Raw genomic sequence first — 21,058 nt, 5'->3', positions numbered from 1 at the left:
TTAAGGGAAAATTTCAGTTTTTTCCCGTAGATGTTAGCTATAAGCTTGTCATATATGGCCTTTGTTGTCTTTACTATATTTAGATATGTTCCTTCTATACCCCTTTTGTTAAAAGTTTTGTTTTAAAATCATAAATAGATGTTGAATTTTGTCAAATGCTTTTTCTGCACTTATTGAGATGGTATCATTTTTTATCCTTCATTTCATTACTGTGATATATTATGACTATTGACTTGTGGATGTTGAACCATATTTGCATCCCTGGAATAGATCCCCTTTGATCATATTGTTGAATTTGGTTTGCTAAGATTTTGTTGAGGATTTTTGCATTTACATTCATCAGGGATATTGGCCTATGACATTCTTTTTGGGGGTATCCTTGTCTGGTTTTGGTATCAAGGTAATGCTACCCTCATAGAATCAGTTTGGAAGGGGGCCCTCCTCTTCAGCTTTTTAGAGGAGTTTGAGAAGGATAGGTACTAAGTCTCCTTTCAATGTTTGGTAAAATTCACCAGTGAAATTGTTGGGTCCTGGACTTTTGTTTGTTGGGAGTTTTTTGATTATGGATTCAATATCCTTATTAGTAATTGCTCTATCAGATTTTCTACCTTTACATGATTCAGTCTTGGGAGACTGTTAGTCTCTAGGGATTTACTTATTTTAGGTTATCTGGTTTGGTTCATAATTGTTCACAGTAGTCTCTTATGATCCTTTGTATTTCTTTGGCATTAGTTATAACAGCTCTTTCTGATTTTATTTATGTTAGCCGTCTCTCTTCTATGCTTAGTGGGTTTAGCAAAAACCTTCTTAATTAAAAAAAATCTTTTCAAAGAAGCAGCTCTCAGTTTCATAGATTTTTTTTTCTATTTTCTTTTTAGTCTCAATTTATTCCCGCTCTTATTTTTATTATTTACTTCCTTCTACTAATTTTGGGCTTTATTGTTTTTCTAGTTCTATTTAGGTATAAAGTTAGATTGTTTATTTGAGATTTTTCTTGTTTCTTGAGGTAAGCTAATATCACTATGAATTTGCCTCCTAAGATGCTTTTGCTGTATCCCATAGATTTTGGAATGTTGCATTTCCATTTTCATTTATCTCAAAGCATTTTTAAATTTCTTTTTCGATTTCTTTGACCCATTTTTTTCAGTAGTATATTGTTTAATATCCACATATTTTTTATTTTTCCATATTTTCTTATAATTTTTAGTTTTATACTGTTGTAGTTGGAAAAGATGCTTGACATGATTGCATTCTTCTTCCATTTCTTGAGACTTCTTTGTGGCCTAATGTATGATCTATCCCGAAAAATGTTCTATATTTTTTTGAGAAGAATGTATATTCATTCTGCTTTTGGATGGAATGTTCTTAAAAAAAAATTTTTTTTTTAGTGTTTATTTAGTTTTGAGAGAGAGAGAGTGAGAGAGAGAGAGAGAGAGAGAGAGCGAGCGAGCACAAGTGGGAAAGGGGCAGAGAGGGAGGGAGACACAGAATCCAAAGCAGGCTCCATGCTCTGAGCTGTCAGCACAGAGCCCAATGCAGGGCTTGAACCCATGGATCTTGAGATCATGACCTGAGCTGAAGTCAGACACTTAACTGACTGAGCCAACAGGGGCCCTGCAGAATGTTCTGCATATATCTATTAAGTGTCTCTGGTCTAATGTGTTTTTTGAGGTCAGTGTTTCCTTATTAATTTTAGTCTGGATGATCTATCCATTGATGTAAGTGGGGTATTAAAGTCCCCTCCTATCATTGTATTGTTGTCTATTTCTCCATTTAGTCTGTTAGTTTTTGCTTTATGTATTTAAGTAATCCTCTGGTGGGGTCATAAATATTTACAAATGTTATGTCTTCTTGCTGGATGGATCCCTTTATCATTATTTAATGCCCATTTTTGTCTTTTATTACAGTCTTTGTTTTATTTTATTTATTTATTTTTTTGAATTTTTTTTTAATTTATTTTTGAGACAGAGAGAGACAGAGCATGAGCAGGGGAGGGGCAGAGAGAGAGACACACACACACACACACACACACAGAATCTGAAGCAGGCTCCAGGCTCTGAGTTGTCAGCATGGGGCTCGAACTCACGGACTGTGAGATCATGACCTGAGCTGAAGTCAGACGCTCAACCAACTGAGGCACACAGGCACCCAGGTGTCCCCACAGTCTTTGTTTTAAAGTCCACTTTTTTGATACCAGTATAGCTACCTCTGTTTTCTTGTTTTCTTTTTTTTTTTTTTTTTTTTAACGTTTATTTATTTTTGAGACAGAGAGAGAGAGCATGAACGGGAGCATGAACGGGTGAGGGTCAGAGAGAGGGAGACACAGAATCTGAAACAGGCTCCGGGCTCCGAGCTGTCAGCACAGTGCCTGACGTGGGGCTCGAACTCACGGACCGCGAGATCACGACCTGAGCCGAAGTCGGCCGCTTAACCGACTGAGCCACCCAGGCGCCCCTGTTTTCTTGTTTTCAATTTGCATCAAATACCTTTTTCTATCCCTTCAGTTTCAATTTGTGTGCGTCCTTGTACCTGAATTCAGCTGCTTGTAGGCAGCATATAAATGGTCTTGTTTTTTAATTCATTCAGCCACTCTGTCTTCTAATAGGAGCATTTAGTCTGTTTACATTTAAAGTAATAATTGATAGATATGTACTTGTTGCTATTTTAATAGTTTTTTGTCTGTTTTGTTGTTCTCTGTTCCTTTCTTCTTCTATGGGTTTATTCCCTTGTGGTTTGATGACTTTCTATAATGTTATGCTTAGATTCCTTTCTCATTATCTTTTGTGTATTTACTATGGATTCTTTGCTCTGTGGTTACCATGAAGCTCATATATAATGGCATATATATATGAAACAATTTACTTTAAGTTGACAACAAGTTTACCCCTCCCATATTTTATGTTTTTGCTGTCACATTTAACATCTTTTCATTTTGTGTGTCCCTTACCTAATTATCGTAGCTATAGTTAGTTTTACTATTTGCCTTTTAACCTTATCACTAGCTCACAAGTGATTAATCAACTGCCTTTGCTATATATTTACTTTTACCAGTGAGATTTTTACTTTCCTATTTTTTTCTTGTTACTAATTAGTGCCTCCTTTTCAGCTTAAAGGACTCCTTTTACAATTTCTCATTAACTCTTTTAGTGTTTGTTTGTCTGGAAAACTCTTTCTCTCTCCTTCAATTCTGAATGTTACCTTACTTGGTAGGCTATTCTTGATTGGAAGTATTTTCCTTTCAGCACTTTGAATATATTATGCTGCCTTCTTCCGGCCTGCAAATTTTCTGCTGAGAAATCGGATAGTCTTGTGGGGGTTTCCTTGTACATATCATTCCACTTGATGTTGTCCTATAGGTCTCTTAAGCTATCTTGATCTTTTGATGTTTTTCTTCTTTTTTGCTATTCTGTTTGGGTGAGTTCCACTGCCCTGTCTTTTTAGCTCACTGATTTTGTCTTCTACTTTATCTGGTCTGTGGTTGAACCCCTCTAGTGTGTTTTCAGTTTGGTTATTGTGTTCTTCAGTTCTATGGCTTGTTTAGTACTTGTATTTTCTATGTCTTTGTTGTGTTTACCCATTCTTTTCCTGAGTTTCGTGAGCATCTTTATGAACATTACTCTGAACTCTTTATCAGGTAATATTAATTATCTCCATTAATTTTTTCCATTAATATTAATTATCTCCATTAATATTTTTTTTCTTGTTATTTGGAACATATTCTTCTCTTCATTTTGCTTGAATCTCTGTGTTTGTTTCTGTGTACTAGGTGAAACAGATCTCTCTCTCTCAGTCTTATAGGAGTGGCCTTGTATCCAAGATAAACCCTATCTTTTAACCTTGCTGTAGTTCTTGACTGTCTCTAGAATCTTTGTGATTAAAAAAAATTTTTTTTAATGTTTACTTATTTTTGAGAGAGAGACAGAGAGAGAGAGAGACAGAGAGAGAGCTCGAGCAGGGGAGGGGCAAAGAGATAGGGAGACACAGAATCTGAAGCAGCCTCCAGGTTTCTGAGCTGTCAGCACAGAGCCTGACGTGGGGCTCAAACCCAAGAACCGTGGGCTCATGACCTGAGCTGAAGTTGGATGCTTAACTGACTGAGCCACCCAGGCGCCCCTCACCTTTGTGATTTCTAAGCAGCCTTTTTCTTGGTAGGCCCCAGTTGTTGAGGGTGTGCCAAGGTCTGTGAATGTCTCAGAGGGAGGGATATCCATCAGCATCTAGTTTTAGGCTGATTGGAGGTAGATCCTCAGGCAGCAGGTTTTAAGGTAGGTAAATACATATAGTCCTATGGGACAGCAATCATAGACTCTGCTGTGATCTAGAACCCATGATCTGAAGGTGTCCCCTTAGTGACAATAGAAAATTCTGGACTCAAACCAAATGTATGAGCTTTCTGGGAGGTACTGGTAAGCTGTAGTAAGGCCAAGTGAGAGCTCAAAGATGGTATCCCTCAGCTGACATTCCCTGAGAGCATTTCCATAGTTTCTAGATGTGTGGTAAACCTGAAGCCTGCCTGTCAGGCTGAAGCTGTAAGTGAAGTCAATGCAATCCCCCTTGGCCACCAAAGCCAGGTGCTGAAAGGGTGTCCCCTGGGTGGAGTGCACATACTGATCAACTATGACAGGCTGTGATAGAGTAGTGCACAGGGCCAGGGCTCTCCACTGGCTGGCTTAGATGTGGTCATGGTGGAGTGGTGTGTGGGGTGGGGCACATCCATCAGGGCTAGCAGGCTAGAGGGAGAGGGAAAAGATGGCTGCTCCTGGTGCCCACACTTGCAGGGTAGAGGGAGAATACCAAAAATGGTGCCTGCCAGCATCTGTCCCTGGAGAGTCCCCAACAGTCTCCTGTTCTTCTAGCAGGTGCTTTAAATTTCCTTCATTTATTATGTAGGTGCTTCATGAACTGATGCTCCTGTGCTGGGTCCAGGGGTGAAGAATGGTGCATGAAAACCTTTTAAGAGTGGAGTCTCCATTCCCTACAGCCTAATGGCTTTCCTAGACGTGCACCCCATTGCTTTGCAAAACCTGACCTTTGGGTGCTCATCTCTCCAGGTCCCAAGGGTTGGGATGCCTGGTGTGGGGCACAAACCTCTTGCTCCTCAGGGGGAAGTTTGGTATTTGTGAGATCCTTTCCAACTAAACTCCTGCACCAGGGGTGGGGTTTTGGGCTGAATTACATCTCTGCCTCTCCTACTGGTCTCGACATAGCCCTGTTATCCTTTGTTGTGGAGGAGCTTGTTCAGGTGGTTTTCAAGTCCTTTCCAGAAGGGATTTGTCCATATGTAGCTGTGCATTTGTTGTGTCCGTGGGAGGAGATGAGTTTGGATCTTCCTGTGCTTCCAACTTGAACCATCTCTCCTATTTTTTTACATCTTTAACTTTAAACAGATGTTTCACATTTAGACAAGCCAACATGAAAAACCAGATCAATAATATGTGAAAAAACAGCTTAAGTTTTTTTTAAATGTTTATTTTTGAGAGAGAGACAGAGAGTGAGTGAGTGGGGGAGGGGCAGACACACACACACACACACACACACACACACACACACACAGAGAATCAGAAGCAGGCTCCAGGCTCTGAGCTGTCAGCACAGAGCCTGACCTGGGCCTCAAATTCATGAGCTGTGAGATCATGACCTGAGTTGAAGTCAGATGCTTAACCTTAACAAACTGAGCTCCCCGGGTGGCCAAAAACAGCTTTTTTTTTTTTTTTTTTAAAGAGGGATTTTTTTTTTTTTAAAGAAAAATTGAAAGAAAACACAGGTTTTCAAACATGGCAGGAGCTAAATGAATATTTGTGGGAGGAAGGATTGAAAGAAAAGTGCTCCTAGACCACAGACAGATTTGTTTTAAATTACTTCAGGGCATAGTATACTAAGCATTCATTGAGTAAAGAGGATTTTTTTTTTTTTTCTGAGAGAGAGAGAGAGAGAGAGCGGGCACAGTGAGCGAGGGGCAGAGAGAGAGAGAAGAGGCGCTCACTGGAAGCGGGGCTGGTGTTTTACCGGAAGCAGGGCTCGTGCTCACTGAAGGTGGCATTCAAGCTTACCCCATATGGGGTTCTAACTTATGAACCGTTAGATCATAACCTGAGCTGAAGTCATGCTTAACAACTGAGCCACCCAGGCGCCCTGATGAGTAAAGAGGATTTAAGAATCTGCTCTGTAGCTTACTAGCAGTGGGGCTCAAGTTGTGTCAACTCTGGAAGCCTTAAATATTTTTTTTTTTTGTATAATGAGAATGATCATATCTTGCACAGATGTTCCTAGAACGTTCATTAGGATTACATGAGCTAGACCATGCAGCTGGTTCAAAATGCTTGTCAAACAGTAAGTGCTACAGGTTAGCCGTTATCATTGTTAATAAATAAAGTAAGCCAGATTGAGAGATCTAAAGTAAAGCCAGGATAGAGGCATTTTAATGCGCAATTTACATAGTCCTTCCTTACTGATGACTTCACCATCATTCTTACTGACTTATTCCTTCCTTATTGATTTGCACCTCACATCAACCCTAAAGGCCAGAAGACCTTGAAGCCTCTTCACTATGGGCCATGTGATGACCTCTCATGTGGGCGAAGGTGGACTTTAGGACTGTCTACAGAGCACAGCACCTTGGAGCTGGGCACTCTGTTCCTGAGAGGTGGTTTATATACAGCAGAACAACTGGAGGGGATGAAAGCATAAGGAGTTCATCAGACTTTATTTCTTTCTCTATGTCTAGCAAGACTTTTGTGTCTTAGGACTTCATAATCTTTCTCCTAGAATACGAATGAATGCCAGCCCAAGTGCCCCATCGAAGAACAGAAAAGTTACAGCTGTCATTCTTCTAAAAGTTACCACTGTCAATTTTCACAGATAGAAAAACCAGACAAGTTACCGCACAAGAGGCATAAGGTTGTACCACAAATATTGCTTTTTTTTTTTTTTTTTTGGCCTCAGATGGGATTAAGTGGATGTCTTCAATTTTACTTGGATGATTAGAGAAATTCAAGGAAGGGAACGTCATTAGCAGAGGAACAAGGAGCCAGTCCAGGCAATATCTGAATATTTATTACTTGATCTTATCTTGAATAGAAAAGCGTGGGTCTTTGTTCAAAACACTTCTGGCTGCTGTCCGTCGCCTTGGACTTCTGAGCCTTTCCTTCGTTGCTTTATAAAAAATGATTAATTAAATTAGTGCCTCGTAGAAAGAAGTGTGCTTTCTCTAAACTCTAAGGATGCTCCCAAAGTGGTCATTAATGCCCGCAAGAGAAGCAGCACGATACTTTCACGTCGCACATGAAGAAGATGAGTTCAGATGAACTTTATAATCATGCAATAAATAAGTTCAAGAGCTGGGACCCAAACAAGCAAGGGCTATGGGTAGGAGACCAGGCACTTTTATTTTGACTTTGCCTCCAGACAGAAGCCCACCTTAGTTTTCTTACCTTAACATGGATTCAGTGCGTTCGATCAGGGGTGGTAACCTTTTTTTTGATAAAGACTCAGACAGTAAATATATTTGGCAACAGCTCTACAACAGCTACTCAACTCGGCTTGCCGTCAAAGAGCGAAAGTAGGGGCACATGGGTGGCTCAGTCGATTGAATGTCAACTCTTGATTTTAGCTTGGGTCATGATCTCATGGTTTTGTGAGTTTGAGCCCCACATTGGGCTCTGTGCTGACAGCATGGAGCCTGCTTGAGATTCTCCCTCTCTCTCTCTGCCTCTCCCCTGCTCACACTCTGTCTCTCTCAGGATGAGTAAATAAATGAAAAGAAATTTGAAGCATGAAAGCAGCTACAGACAATTTGTAAACAAATGAGTGTGGCTTGTGCCAACAAAACTTTATTTACAAAAATGGGTGGAGGGTTGGATTTGGCCCATAGATTGTAGTTTGCAGACTCCATGACTAGGTGATGTAGGAGTTTCTTCTGCTGATATTTGATGATTCAACTTGTTTTAACAACAATGCTATTTCTCTAGGAAAGTTACCGGTCATCAAACGTGCAGTTAGTGAGGTATGTAAGGATTTTTCTGCTATCTGTTATTAACAGTAGCTAAGATATGGGAATAACCTAAGTGCCCATCAATGGATGAATGAATAAAGAAGATGTGGCTTATGTATATGCTAGAGTATTATTCTAGCTATGACAAAGAAGGAAATCCTGCCATGTGTGACAACATGGATGGACCTTTAGGGCATTATACTAAGTGAAATTAAGTGACATAAAAAATAAAAAAAAATCTGGGGCGCCTGGGTGGCTCAGTCGGTTGGGCGACCGACTTCGGCTCAGGTCATGATCTCACGGTCTGTGAGTTCAAACCCCGTGTCGGGCTCTGGGCTGACAGCTCAGAGCCTGGAGCCTGTTTCAGATTCTGTGTCTCCCTCTCTCTGACCCTCCCCCATTCATGCTCTGTCTCTCTCTGTCCCAAAAATAAATAAACGTTAAAAAAAAAATTAAAAAAAAATCAAGTCACATAAAGACAGATAGTATATGATATCAATAATATGTGGAATCTATAAAAGCTGAGCTAGTAGAAACTGTAGAATAGTGGTTACAGGGCTAGGGTGTGGAGGAATTGAGATGTTGGACAGAAGTACAAACTTGCAGTTAGAAGATGAATAAGTTGTGGAGATTTGATGCACAGCATTGTGATTATAGTCAACAATACTGTATTATATACCTCAAAGTTTATGAGAGACTAGGTCTTAAATGTTCTTATCACAAAAGAGAAATGCTAATTATGTGACTTGACGAAGGATGCTATGGTGGTAATCATATGGAAATATATAAAAGTATCAAATCAGCACATAGGGGGTGCCTGAGAGGCTCAGTCAGTTGAGTGTCTGACTTTGGCTCAAGTCATGATCTCGTGGTTTGTGACTTCAAGCCCCGAGTTGGGCTCTGTGCTGACAGCTCAGAGCCTGGAGCCTGCTTCAGATTCTGTCTCCCTCTCTCATTCTCTGCCACAGACAGAAGGGCACATTGTACCGACTCCCCTGCTGGAGGACACTGGCTGCTGGTCTGGTGGCAATGCTTTATCCTGGGCCCTCACTCTCTTTTCTGGGGGAAAGGAGTTGAGGGAAAGGAGTTCAGCTCAACTCCATCAACTTCTAAGGCTTCCTCTGATAAGAAAAGAATAGAACACATACACCAAACTTCAAGAGGCACAGTGTGGCAAATGAATGTACTTATCCTTTATAAAAATTATATATTGTGGGATGCCTGGGTGCTCAGTTGGTTAGATGTCTGACTCTTGATTTTGGCGCAGGTCATGATCTCACGGTTTGTGAGTTTGAGCCCAGAGTTGGGCTCTGCGCTGACAGTGCGGAGCCTGCTTGGGATTCTGTCTCTCCCTCGTTCTCTGCCCCTCCTCGACTTGTTCTCTTCCTCTCTCTCTCAAAAATAAATAAACATTTAAGAAATCATATTATTGCTACATAAGGCTTCTTTGAAAAGCTTGTAATTTCTTACAAAAAAAAATTTTTTTTTTAACGTTTATTTATTTTTGAGACAGAGAGAGACAGAGCACGAACGGGGGAGGGGCAGAGAGAGAAGGAGACACAGAATCAGAAGCAGGCTTCAGGCTCTGAGCCATCAGCCCAGAGCCTGACGCGGGACTCGAACTCAGGGACCGTGAGATCGTGACCTGAGCTGAAGTCGGATGCTTAACCGACTGAGCCACCCAGGCGCTCCATCTTTAAAAAAATTTTTTTAAAAACATTTATTTATTTTTGAGAGACAGGGAGAGACAGAGGATGAGCAGGGGAGGGGCAGAGCGAGAGGGAGAGACAGAATCCGAACCAGGCTCCGAGCTGTCAGCACAGATCCCAACACGGGGCTCAAACTCACAAACTGCGAGATCATGACCTGAGCCGAAATCGGACGCCCAAACGACTGAGCCACCCAGGAGCCCCGAAAAGCTTGTAATTTTATTTATTTATTTATTTTGTTTTTGTTTTGTTTTTTTTTTGAAAAGCTTGTAATTTTAAACTGAATGCTTTCCTTAAAAACTTAGAGAATCCTATATCATGATAGTTTGCCTATTTCTGTAAGAGTATTATTTTGATAAAATATCGTACTGGTTTTTAAAGTCATAAAAAGCAGTGCTCATTTAGAAATCTCCCTCTGTCCCTCCTACCTAATCCTCTCACCCACTACTTGCTGGGTAACCACTGTAAACAGTTTATTTTTTGTCCTTTCTGACCAAGTGTGTGTCTGTATCTGTATGACTGCGTCTGATTGATTATCATATAATGTTTTTGTTTATTCACCAGATACAAGTCTGTCTGCCTGCCTTAGCTGCAATGTGGTAATGCTTTTGATAGATCTTAGATGCTCAGTGCAGGACATAAAAAGAAAAATTCTTCTTAAACACATACAATTGCATTGGTATATTTGTGAGGCAAATTTAATCCAATTCTCTAAAGTGGATGATTGGGTATATTTCCAGCCTCAAGGTCTACCTTTGCCTAATATTCAGGCAACTGATGTAAGGGTGTGTGTTTCCCCACAGTCCTGAGGTTAATTGCCCCACTGTTAAATTGTACTTTCCTACAGTAGCTCTAATCCTAGCCTAATAGTACTAGCTACAGTAGTTTATATAAAAAGTTGTTGAATTTATTAGATGGAGAGATATATCTGAGTGCTTGAAGCAGATCACAGGCTGAGGGAATATAGGATTCTATCATCGTTACCCAAGCCGAAAAGTCCATCAACCAAGAGAAGCATAATTGTAAGTCACTCTCTATATCAGTTCCTAATTTTCCCTGATTTGCTGGGATGAGTGACCATTCTTGCTCATATCACTAGGGGATCCTTGGGGCCACTTCAGGCTGAGCCCATGTTCATGACACTCCCACATAGCAGACACTTTTGTGGATTTTTGTTTATGATTGCATCTTGCTAATATGAAGAATGGACAAGGCTTAAAGAGAAAAGCTTAGTATATTTCATTGAAAATTTGAACAATTAGAATGGGCTGATAAAAAATCAAAGACTCTACGTGTACTTTGCTGTGGGGGAAAAGTTATAGCTAATAACTGCAGTTGACAAAACAGAAGAACTTTTCCCAGGAAAAACAGAATCTGTTGTGAGTATCCAAGAATAATGAGCAAAGGAAGAGAAGCAAGGGGAGAAATCTAGGTCATGTCCCATTGAACACGATGTAAATCTGACCTGTATACATGAGGGAAATGGTTAAAATTAGGGCCAAATAATTTCCTGATTTCTATGAATGAGCACATCTTTTGAAAGTCAGGAGAAAGTAGATTTTCTTTTCTAGAGGAAATTATATTCGATTCAGTGTAAGAAGGAAACCAGTAGAAGAAAATCTATATGATAGTACAGAGATCATGTGAGAGAAAAGGAAAAGTGTGTGTGTGTGGCGGGGAGGGAGGGATCGGGAGAGAGAGAGAGTGAGAGAGACAGAGAGAGAGAGACAGAGAAGAGCACAGGAGTAATGGCAGGAGTAGAATGGCACAGAACCTTATTATATCATAAAATAATAACTTTAAAAGAACAAATCTATGGCACAGAGAAACTGAAAAGTGATACTAGAATTCTTAGGGTTGCCATCTTGAAATATCTGATGGGCTTACTTAGAATCTATAACCATGATTTAGTCCTTGTTAATTTTTCCATGACTGTGAAGATGATCTATCATAATATTTAGTTTGATGAAGTCACCAGCTGCCCTGTGCAAAAATCTGGTGTTTTCCACTTTATCACTCCCGGAGGCAGGCCACATCTTCCTGCCCCTAACCCCTCCAGCTGCAGCCACCCCTGGAGCCTTCCCACCCTGAGAGCTGCAGGTCGATAGATGGAGCCCAGTACTTATGAAGAGACACATGGGGCCGAAGGAGCTGCGCAATCACCTCTATTGTATTTTTATTTACTTCCCTCTGTTTTTGAGCATTCTCCCCCATAAGGCCTCCAGCCAAAGACCTTGTGATCAATTTATATTTTAAAAGGAACAACTGCAGGACATCTTCCCAGATTCTACTCCTCTCCTCACGTGGGCTTGTCACATTTACCAAATACTGCAAACGCTACAAATAGTTTTCTAGTATAAGTATGCCCCGTGCAACAGTTGAGAGAGACTTACACTACAAAAATTATTTACTATCTGAAATTCAAATTTAACTGGCACCCTGGATTTCATCCGGCGTCCCTACTGTTTGAACTCCAGGAACCTCCCAAGTATCTGGGAAAGGTCTCAGAAAAGTCAACAGCACGGCACAAGAACCGACTGACGTGAGGTGGCAGTAAGTTGTCCCTCAAATGACAAAAGCACACAATCTCTGAGAGGCGAGCAGAAAAAAAAAAAGCCATTCTGGAGTCTCTCGCCACTTTGTCCACAACACCGCTCCTTGAGGGGGAAGGGGCCAGCCAGTGGCCCTTTTCCTTCCCCTAGTACTTCTGGGCAAGGATGTGCAGATCGTGTATTTGACGAGTGATTTCAGCACAGAACAGCTGGCAGGCGGCGAGACTGTCATAGCAAGCAGTGGACCGGACACTGGGAAAGGGCTGGGTGGGGGTGATGAAGATGGGGAAACAGTAAAAGACACAGCAATACGCTATAGGCACAGGGCAGATCTTCAAATTACACTTACTGCATGAACATAAACGCGCACAGAAATATGCCCATGGATGATTGACACTTTTTTTTTTTTTTCATTTTATGAGTCAACCTTATTTGTTAACCTTATCTGTGGCTGTTCTTGTAGAATTTCCTGGTGAACAAGAATGCACATCCACTATCTGGTTGGAGACAGCCAGCCCAGGCCAGAGTTGCTGGGCTCTCTGCAGAGCCGTGAAGCCAGGGCACTGTCTAGAAGCATCTCTTTCTCTGATCTGATCCTAACTATTGTTTAACCTCTGACGGTTTCTTACAAATTGCTACCTCGACTCCACATCTCTAGTTAGTAGGATTTTTAACTCAGGTTTGAGGACCTGTTAATTCTCAAGCCTGCAAAGGTTCTAGGCTGAATGGTAATTACGGGCATTTGATGCACTTAGAACTAAAATTGAATACTAACATATTCTGGCACGGGCTTTTCCTTCTAATTTATTCATTATTATCTACCATGACTCTAGGTTTGATGGTCTTCTTATAGAACTACTCTGTATTGGAGTTACACTGAATTCAATCATACAGTTGAGCCTAGTTAAAATGGAGGGGATTTTCTTCTTGGACCCAAATGTAATGTATATATATATAAATAAAATATAACAAATATACATATATATAAACCCAATGCACATTGTCATATATAACTCATGGCTATATTCCTATTCAGGTTTTAGTGTCATGGAAACCAGTTAAGCTTGTCTCTGCCTCTCTACCTAAAATCTGATAAAAATACAGTTTAACTGCATAAACCTAACTTCACTTTAGAGGGAAAAGAAGATGCTGTATACATATGCTGGTAGGTTTTAAAATAATGACATCTGCCTTTGTTATAATGAAAGAAAACTCATAAGATGTTCAATTAGTATGACTGAATCATCCATTTCTTCCCTTTTTTCTTACAGTGATATTTCAGGTCTTTTGGGATAGTCATTTTGTGGAGATCTTGGAATTAAAAAAAAAAAGGCATTCTAACTGTGATGCTCAACAGTCAGGGTATCCGATTTGCTTAAGGGTCACCCCCTAAAAGTCAGAGCCTGACTGGGGCCAGTAGGAGCTGGTGGGATGAGTTTGCTGGTTGCTAGGATGCTGTGTGGGGATCTTAGAAAGACCCCCTCCCCCCTTGGGCGCTGTCCCTTCTGGACCTGTAGTTGAAGTTTCTCTGTTGATGCCAGTGATGGAGACAGAGAGAAGGGCTGTGGATGCGGCCAAAACCTGGGGACAGAGGCACGCAGGGAGGCACAGCCGTTCTTTGTAGGGCATGGGTGGTATTTTGTTACTGGTGATTGTGTGACAACAGCAGGACACCACGTGCAGTCTTTTGGGACAGTCGTTTCTGTAGCCCTGGACCCGGAGACCAGGCTTGTGCTGGCGCGTGTCACGGGGGGGGGGGGGGGGGGGGGGGGGGGCCGGAGGTGGGGGGCAGGCGCTCTGCTCACTCACCGGTGCTGCTCTGAATGGTCCTCACGGTGGTGGTGGTGCGCGGTGGGGAGGAGGACCGCAGGGACACGCACTCGTCGTCCTGGGAGCAGCCCTTCTCAATGGCCCGTACGTAGCTGTGGCTCCGCATGCGGAAGCACCCGGGCATGGGCAGGTCCAGGGCTTCCACCGCCTGCGACTCCAGCTCGCTGAACACGGATTCACACACGGACTCGAACTGCCCGTTCACTTCCATCTCGCTCACCTGCGGGCAGAGACGGGGAACCATAACTCCTCCTGCCTGGCGGAGAAGCACCCTCTCCCTCAAGCATCCCCGGACTTGACCCCGCACGCTTCCGGAGAAAGCCCCATCCGACCGCGTTCAACGCCAATGCATTTTATCGCCTCTGTGTTACACTCGGTAACTGGACTGCATCTTGTTTATGAGCCCAAACAGTCCATTAAATTCTAAAGAAAAAGAGCTTTCTTTTCAGCATGGAAGAAGTGTGGGGCTAGGAGGTCTTATTCCAGTGCGTGCCCAGGTGTTAATTCTCCTGATTTATAAATGCAAACCTAGGGAACAATTTTTGTCAGTCCACGGTGAGAGTTTGGGTATTTCAGGGGAATAGTTTTTAGTATAAACATCTTAGAAACTACTATTTTTATTATTGTGCTTTTGCAAGTGACTGGCTTGTCAAATAATTTCAGTGTCAAATGCAGCTTAATTTAGTGCACAGTATGAAAACAGGCCCTATATTTTCTGGCAAGATACTCTCATTCTGCACAAAAATAGACCAAACCCAGATATGTCAAAATCTTGAAAAGCACTATGGAGATTTGCAATCTACACACTATCGGAAGAAGGCCTCATTCTTCCTTATAAAAAGCTGATATGGTCCACAAATTGTTTATAAATGTGTTTTAAAATCTTCCAAATGAAGTCTTCCTTTTTTTGCAGAGGTCAGTTTTTATTTACTTATATTCCTCTGCACATAACTTACACTGGGTTTGAGCACCACCTAAAGAAGAAAAACAAAAAACAAAAAACAAAAAACAACCAGACCAGGTGCCCCAGTTAATTTCTCTTACTTTGTAGCTGATTTGATAGGGACATGGGAGCATTCTTCAAATTTCTGCCACCTTCTAGAACTTCATAATTTCCCTAATATTAAATTAATGAGTAATTAGGAATTTATTAAGCAATTAAACTACAAGTAAGCTTAGAACAAATACTGAAAATGATTTTAATTTCTGATTTCCTTCATTTTCTGTTATCTGAGGATATACTCTGATAATGGCAAATTTCTTTAAACTTCATGTAGAAGTGACCAGCTACCTTAAGGCATATCAAGTGGAAAAAGACATGCATTTCTTTACGATTCTTTACAGCTTATCTTTACAGCTTAAAATAGTATTTTCACCTACTTTATCTAATTTGATATAAAATCCCTGCTTGTTTTCAAGGCTAATAATTATATACATCCATGTTAAGAAATTAAATACATATATATATCTTTGATTTTTGGGAAATATTGGCAATGCATTCACAGGTAAGGGGACATGATATTTGCAATTAATTATCAAATAGAAAGTGAGCAAATGAGTCAAAAGGAATATGAATATGAATCTGGGTCAAGGATATATAGGAGTCCCTTGTATTTTACAAGCAACTTTTTTGTAAACTTGGAATGATTTCAAAGTAAAAGGTAAAACTGTATTTGGAAATGTGTGTGTGTGCACGCACATATAGATTTTCCCCTATTAATCAATATGCCAAACATCGCAAAGAAATGGTAAAATATCTATCCCTGTTAAGGTAACAACTGTTAAAACTTGGGTGACTGTTCAGAGGGTACATATTGCCCCCCTCCCCTAGTTTTCATAAAAATTGGACCATAAAGTAAATATAATTTGGCAATATGTTTTCTTTCCACTTAACCTTCTGTATTAAACTCACATCTTAATAGGATTCTCTTTCTTCATTCTTTTTTAACCTTTTGTTTCTATTATGCACAGATACAGAAAACCAAGCAAAATAAATGTAGAACCGAGTGAATTATAATAAGACAAACACCCTTGTAACCATTACCTAGATCAAGAAAGATGGCTTTTCCAGGTACCCTAGCAACCACTCTATGTGCCCCATCCTGACTATAATCCCCATCTTCCCTCCAAAATCAACTGCCAATCTGAGTTTTATTTTTGTAAAGAATTCTTTTTTAAAAAAGTTTATTTCTTTATTTTGAGAGAGAGAGAGCACACATGAGTGGGGGAGGGGCAGGGAGCCAGGGAGAGAGAGAATCCCAAGCAGTCTCTGTGCTGTCAACACAGGTGCCCCCCCCCACCAAGTTTTTAATTGACAATTTATTTATGGAAGCATCTGGGTTGTTTGTCCTGTAAAGGTTCCCGTGGTCTGGATTTGCTGATTTCATACTCGTGGTAGGATTTAGCATGGTCTTTTATCTTTTGTAGTTCCTGAAAATTGTAAGCTGGATCCAGGGGCTTCATGAGACTCAGGTTCAGTCCCTTTGGCAAGAGGAGAGATCATGTGTTCTTTGATCAGGAGACACATTATGTCTGGGTTATCTCTCTCTGTATGTTGTTAGAAGTCACTTGTGCTCAATGTCTAGATCTGTTAATTCACTGGGAGTTATGCAATGATGGTGTTCTAGTTCCATCATTATTTTTTACAGTTTCTAGTTGTAGCTTAACTGACTGAGCCATCCAGGAGCCCCAACATTTGATGGTTTTAAATTGACTGTTATGATTATTCTTAGTGAACGGAAATTTGTCTTATCTTTAACCAGTGGGAGCCCCTTAGGTTGGCTCCTGAATCCCGTTGACCTGCTCAGTCCTGGAATCAGTATTTTTTCAAACAACCTTTTCTTCTTTTAGTGGAAAATAGTATCACAAGAATGCAATCTGGACACCAGGAAGCTTCATTGTCATGGCTACTGGGCTGGTCATTGTTCAGTGGGCAAAACTAGGCCTTTTGATGGTCAGACCTAGTGAATAGGTCTGATTAAAATTCAGACTGCAGAGTTTTTTTTTTTTAAATGTTTATTTATTTAGAAAGAGAGTGAGAGGGGAAGGGGCAGAGAGAGAGGGAGAGAGAGAGAGAGAGAAAGAACGAACAGGGGAGGAGCAGAGAGAGAGGGAGACACAGAATCAAAAGCTGTGTGATCCCACGACTGTGAGATTATGACCTTAGCCGAAATCAAGAGTTTGATGCTTAACTGACTGAGTCACCCAGGCACTCCCAGTCTGCACAGTTTTAAATGTAACCTCTTCTATATTATATATATATATATATATATATATATATATATATATATATATATATATAGCTTGATTCCATACTAAAAATCCTGGTTCTCAGGGGCACAGGAAATAGAATTGGAATATTCTACAATTATTCATTTGTTTTTTTCATATGCACAACCATCTCAGAATAGCATACTAATAATACCGTGCCCATATCTTTATTGAGAACAGTTAATGATTCCTTTTTTTTTCTGCATATGCACTCTCTATTCTTTCCTCATTTAAAATAGTTGTGCTATATTTACATTGCCAGAGCACATAACCTACATGTTCTCTATTGCTTCAGCCCTCATTTAGTCTCTTATAAATAACTATACATTTAATGCTTGCTACTACTTTTTCATATAAAAAGACTATTCTCTATCAAAATTCTACAGATAAAGGTCAAAGAATTCTAGATGGCTTATAAAGGAAAAGAGCAAACACCTGACCCACCTTGCCCCCTCCTCGCCAGATTCTCCCTCCTCAGAGGCAATCACTTTCAATTCTTCCAGCTGGATCTTATGGTATTTGCATTCATATTTCCAAAAACTTGCTTATGTGGATCTGTTGCTATGTTCAGAGACCTCTGATAACCTATTGGTTTCCTTCCTGCCCTTAAAGCGTTACCCTCGGAACCTCTGACCTCCTATTGCAATCTATGGCTGCCACAGACAGCCCGCTGCTGTCCAGGGATTTCTCTTCTTTATCACTGTGGGGGTACCCTTCATTGTCTTGACTATTATGGAGGCCCTGTTTCATCTTCCTTGTTTTATTCCTTCCTTTTTGTGGAGCAAATCTTCCAGTGCTTTCCCGGACAAGGCGGCCAGCTTGCATGGATGGAAGTGTCTGTATTCCACCTCCCCTGTTAAGGGAGGGTGTGTTTGCATTCAGGATTCTAGCCTGCATCCCTTCTTTCAGATGTTTTCAGGCTTTCCTCCTTGTCTCTTAGCCTCCATGTATGTTAAAGTTTGGGAAAGTGGATGCCTTTCTCATTCCTGAGCCTTTCCGTATGAACTGGTTTTTCCCATCCCCTTTTGAAAACTTTTAAAGATATTCTTGTTTCAAGAGAGCTAACATTTCACCATGATGTTCCCTGTGAGGATATTTCTCCATCGACTGGGTGGGTACTGGGTGGGCCCTCTCAATCTGCAAAATCATGTCTTTCAGTGCTGGGACCATTTCTTGAATGATTTCATTGGTAATTTCCTTCCTTTTATTTATTTTTTTCTGGAACTCCCACTTGTTAGATGTTAGAATCCAAGAAGCTCCAAGAATTCCAGGAACAAAAACACAAGGAAAAATACACCAATACATCATAATTTCCAAAGCAATACCGATATAGAACAAAGCTGGAGGACTCACACTTCCTGATCTCAGAATTTATCACAGAGCTACAATAATCAAACCAGTTTGGCACTGACATAAGGCCCGACACATAGACCAATGGAACAGGATCGAGAGTCCAGAAATAAGTCCATGCACCTATTCATCACAGTTCTTATGTCTGGTCATTTGGGTTGTCTAAAGCTCATTGTCTAGTTGGATTCCTCAGGATGGGCTCATGGAAACGATATTCCCTGCATTCATTCACACTTACAATAGTTTGCCTGTGACTTTTTTTTTCCCTTTCAAGATTTCATTTATTTTTTAAAAGATTGTTTAGATGTTTATTTTCGAGAGAGAGGGTGCATGTGAGTGGGGGAGGGGCAGAGAGAGAAGGGAACAAAGGGTCTGAAGTGGGCTCTGTGCTGACAACAGAGATCCCTTTGTGGGGCTCGAACTCACAAATCATTAGATCATGACCTGATCTGAAGTGGGGTGCTTAACTGACTGAGGCAACCAGGTACCCCCAAGATTTCTATTTTTAGATTTCTATTTTTCTTAATGAATGAAATGTCTCATTCACTTGCGCCTATATTCCTTTTAGTCTAATCTTCATTTCTGAAATGATTTTTCTTTTACTTCTAATTCTTCCCTGAGTTTTGTGACATTATTTTTAAGTTTTTGAAATTCAGATATGTTGTTTTCTCTCATGTCATATATTGTGTTCTTAATGCTGTTTAGTGCATTTTAATTACTATTATTATTATTTTTTAACGTTTATTTATTTTTGAGACAGAGAGAGACAGAGCATGAACAGGGGAGGGGCAGAGAGAGAGGGAGACACAGAATCGGAAGCAGGCTCCAGGCTCTGAGCCATCAGCCCAGAGCCCGACGCGGGGCTCGAACTCACGGACCGTGAGATCGTGACCTGAGCTGAAGTCAGACGCTTAACTGACTGAACCACCCAGGCGCCCCAATGCTGTTTAGTGCATTTTAAAATACAGTTGACCCTTGAACAAACAACAGGGGGGTGGGGGTATTGACTGCTCACCTCTGCTCAGTTGAAATTCCACATATAACTTTTGACTCCATAAAAATGTAACTATTAATTGCCAGAATTTTTATTGATAACATAGTTTAGTTGATTAACACGTATTTTGTGTATGTATGATATGCTATATTTTCACAATAAAGTAAGTTAGAGAAAAAAATGTTATCAAGAAAATCTCATAAGGAAGAGAAAAGACAGTTAAAATACTGTACTGTCTTTATCGAAAAAAAAATCCATGTATAAGTGGCCCATGGAATTCAAACCCATGTTGTTCAAGATCAAGTGTAGTGTGTTACAGTTTTGGTCTATTTTGTGGTTATGTCTTTCTGCAGGCTTTCATTTTCTGGAGGAATGTTATTCTTTTCCTTATTTTTCTTTCTTCTTACAGTGATTTTGAATGTGATTTACAGTGGGTAATTGTTCCTTGTTGTCTTTGGAAAATTAGTCTGACTTTGAGAGGGTGGGTACATTCAAGATATCCCCCTCAAATTCCCAGGACTTCCTCTTTTATGTTTTTAGCTTTGCGATACTTCCTGATTCTTTTCCTCCCGTCCCCAACTTTTACCTTGGCATTTTCTTTTCTTCTTTGCTACCGTCTCTACCTTGTTCATATTTGATTCCACTCCCTTGTGTTTCTTCTCAGCCCTGGGCTCTGTGCTGGAAGGAAACACTGGTTGGTTGCTTTCCAGTGCACGTAGAGGCTCAGACTGCTCCAGTCTTTTTTGACCTAACTGCAGGCTCCTTGAATTCATCTGCCGTTAGAGGAGGCAAATCCCTTCCACTTTCAGCTGCTGTTCTCGAATAGGCCCCCTGAGCTTTCCGGTGAATACCTGTGGCTTGTTTTATTTTGCTATCCTCGAGTCTGTCACACAAGTCATTGTTTCCCTCTATGCCTTCTTACACAGACGTGGATACAGTGTAGTCCTATGGCTACTTGTGGTTTGTTCTCATCCACTTATATTTGGGGTTCATGGAATATCCTGTTATGCCCAATTTTATTGTAAATGTTCTCCATGACTTTTGGGGTTTTTCTCTGCCTCGTTGCTCTGTCTGCTTTTATATGGAGACTCAGGGAAATTTGGACACTTAAGTCACTACCACTGTAAAGTTGTATAGGATGATTATACCATAATTTATTCAACCACTCCATCGTGGATGATGATTCAGATATGTACTTGGAGACCGCTATGACCAACACTCTTGTGCGTTTATCTTTATATACTGGTGCTTTTATTTTCTGTATTATAGAGTGCCAAAAGTGGGATTCTTGTGCCAAAAGGGATGTTTTATACTGTTGTAGATGTTCATCGACTTACTTTCTATAGCAATGGTGGCAGTTCAC

The 21,058-nt window shown here is 40.6% G+C and overlaps 1 protein-coding gene across 11 annotated transcripts in view; it reads right to left on the bottom strand.

The window, feature by feature from the left end:
• Positions 1-21,058, bottom strand: part of DLGAP1 (DLG associated protein 1) — a 900,656-nt gene that overhangs the window by 169,457 nt on the left and 710,141 nt on the right. For all 11 annotated transcript variants that reach the window (XM_043558382.1, XM_043558383.1, XM_043558380.1 and 8 more), the window contains one exon: positions 14,061-14,301. In XM_043558382.1, the coding sequence (XP_043414317.1) occupies positions 14,061-14,301 (241 nt within the window). The remainder of the gene's footprint in view (positions 1-14,060; positions 14,302-21,058) is intronic.

Source organism: Prionailurus bengalensis, chromosome D3 (genome assembly GCF_016509475.1).
Source record: "Prionailurus bengalensis isolate Pbe53 chromosome D3, Fcat_Pben_1.1_paternal_pri, whole genome shotgun sequence".
NCBI classification, from domain to species: Eukaryota; Metazoa; Chordata; class Mammalia; order Carnivora; family Felidae; genus Prionailurus; species Prionailurus bengalensis.
Note: the sequence above shows the minus strand (reverse complement) of the source record. Positions and strands in the feature narration are given on the sequence as shown.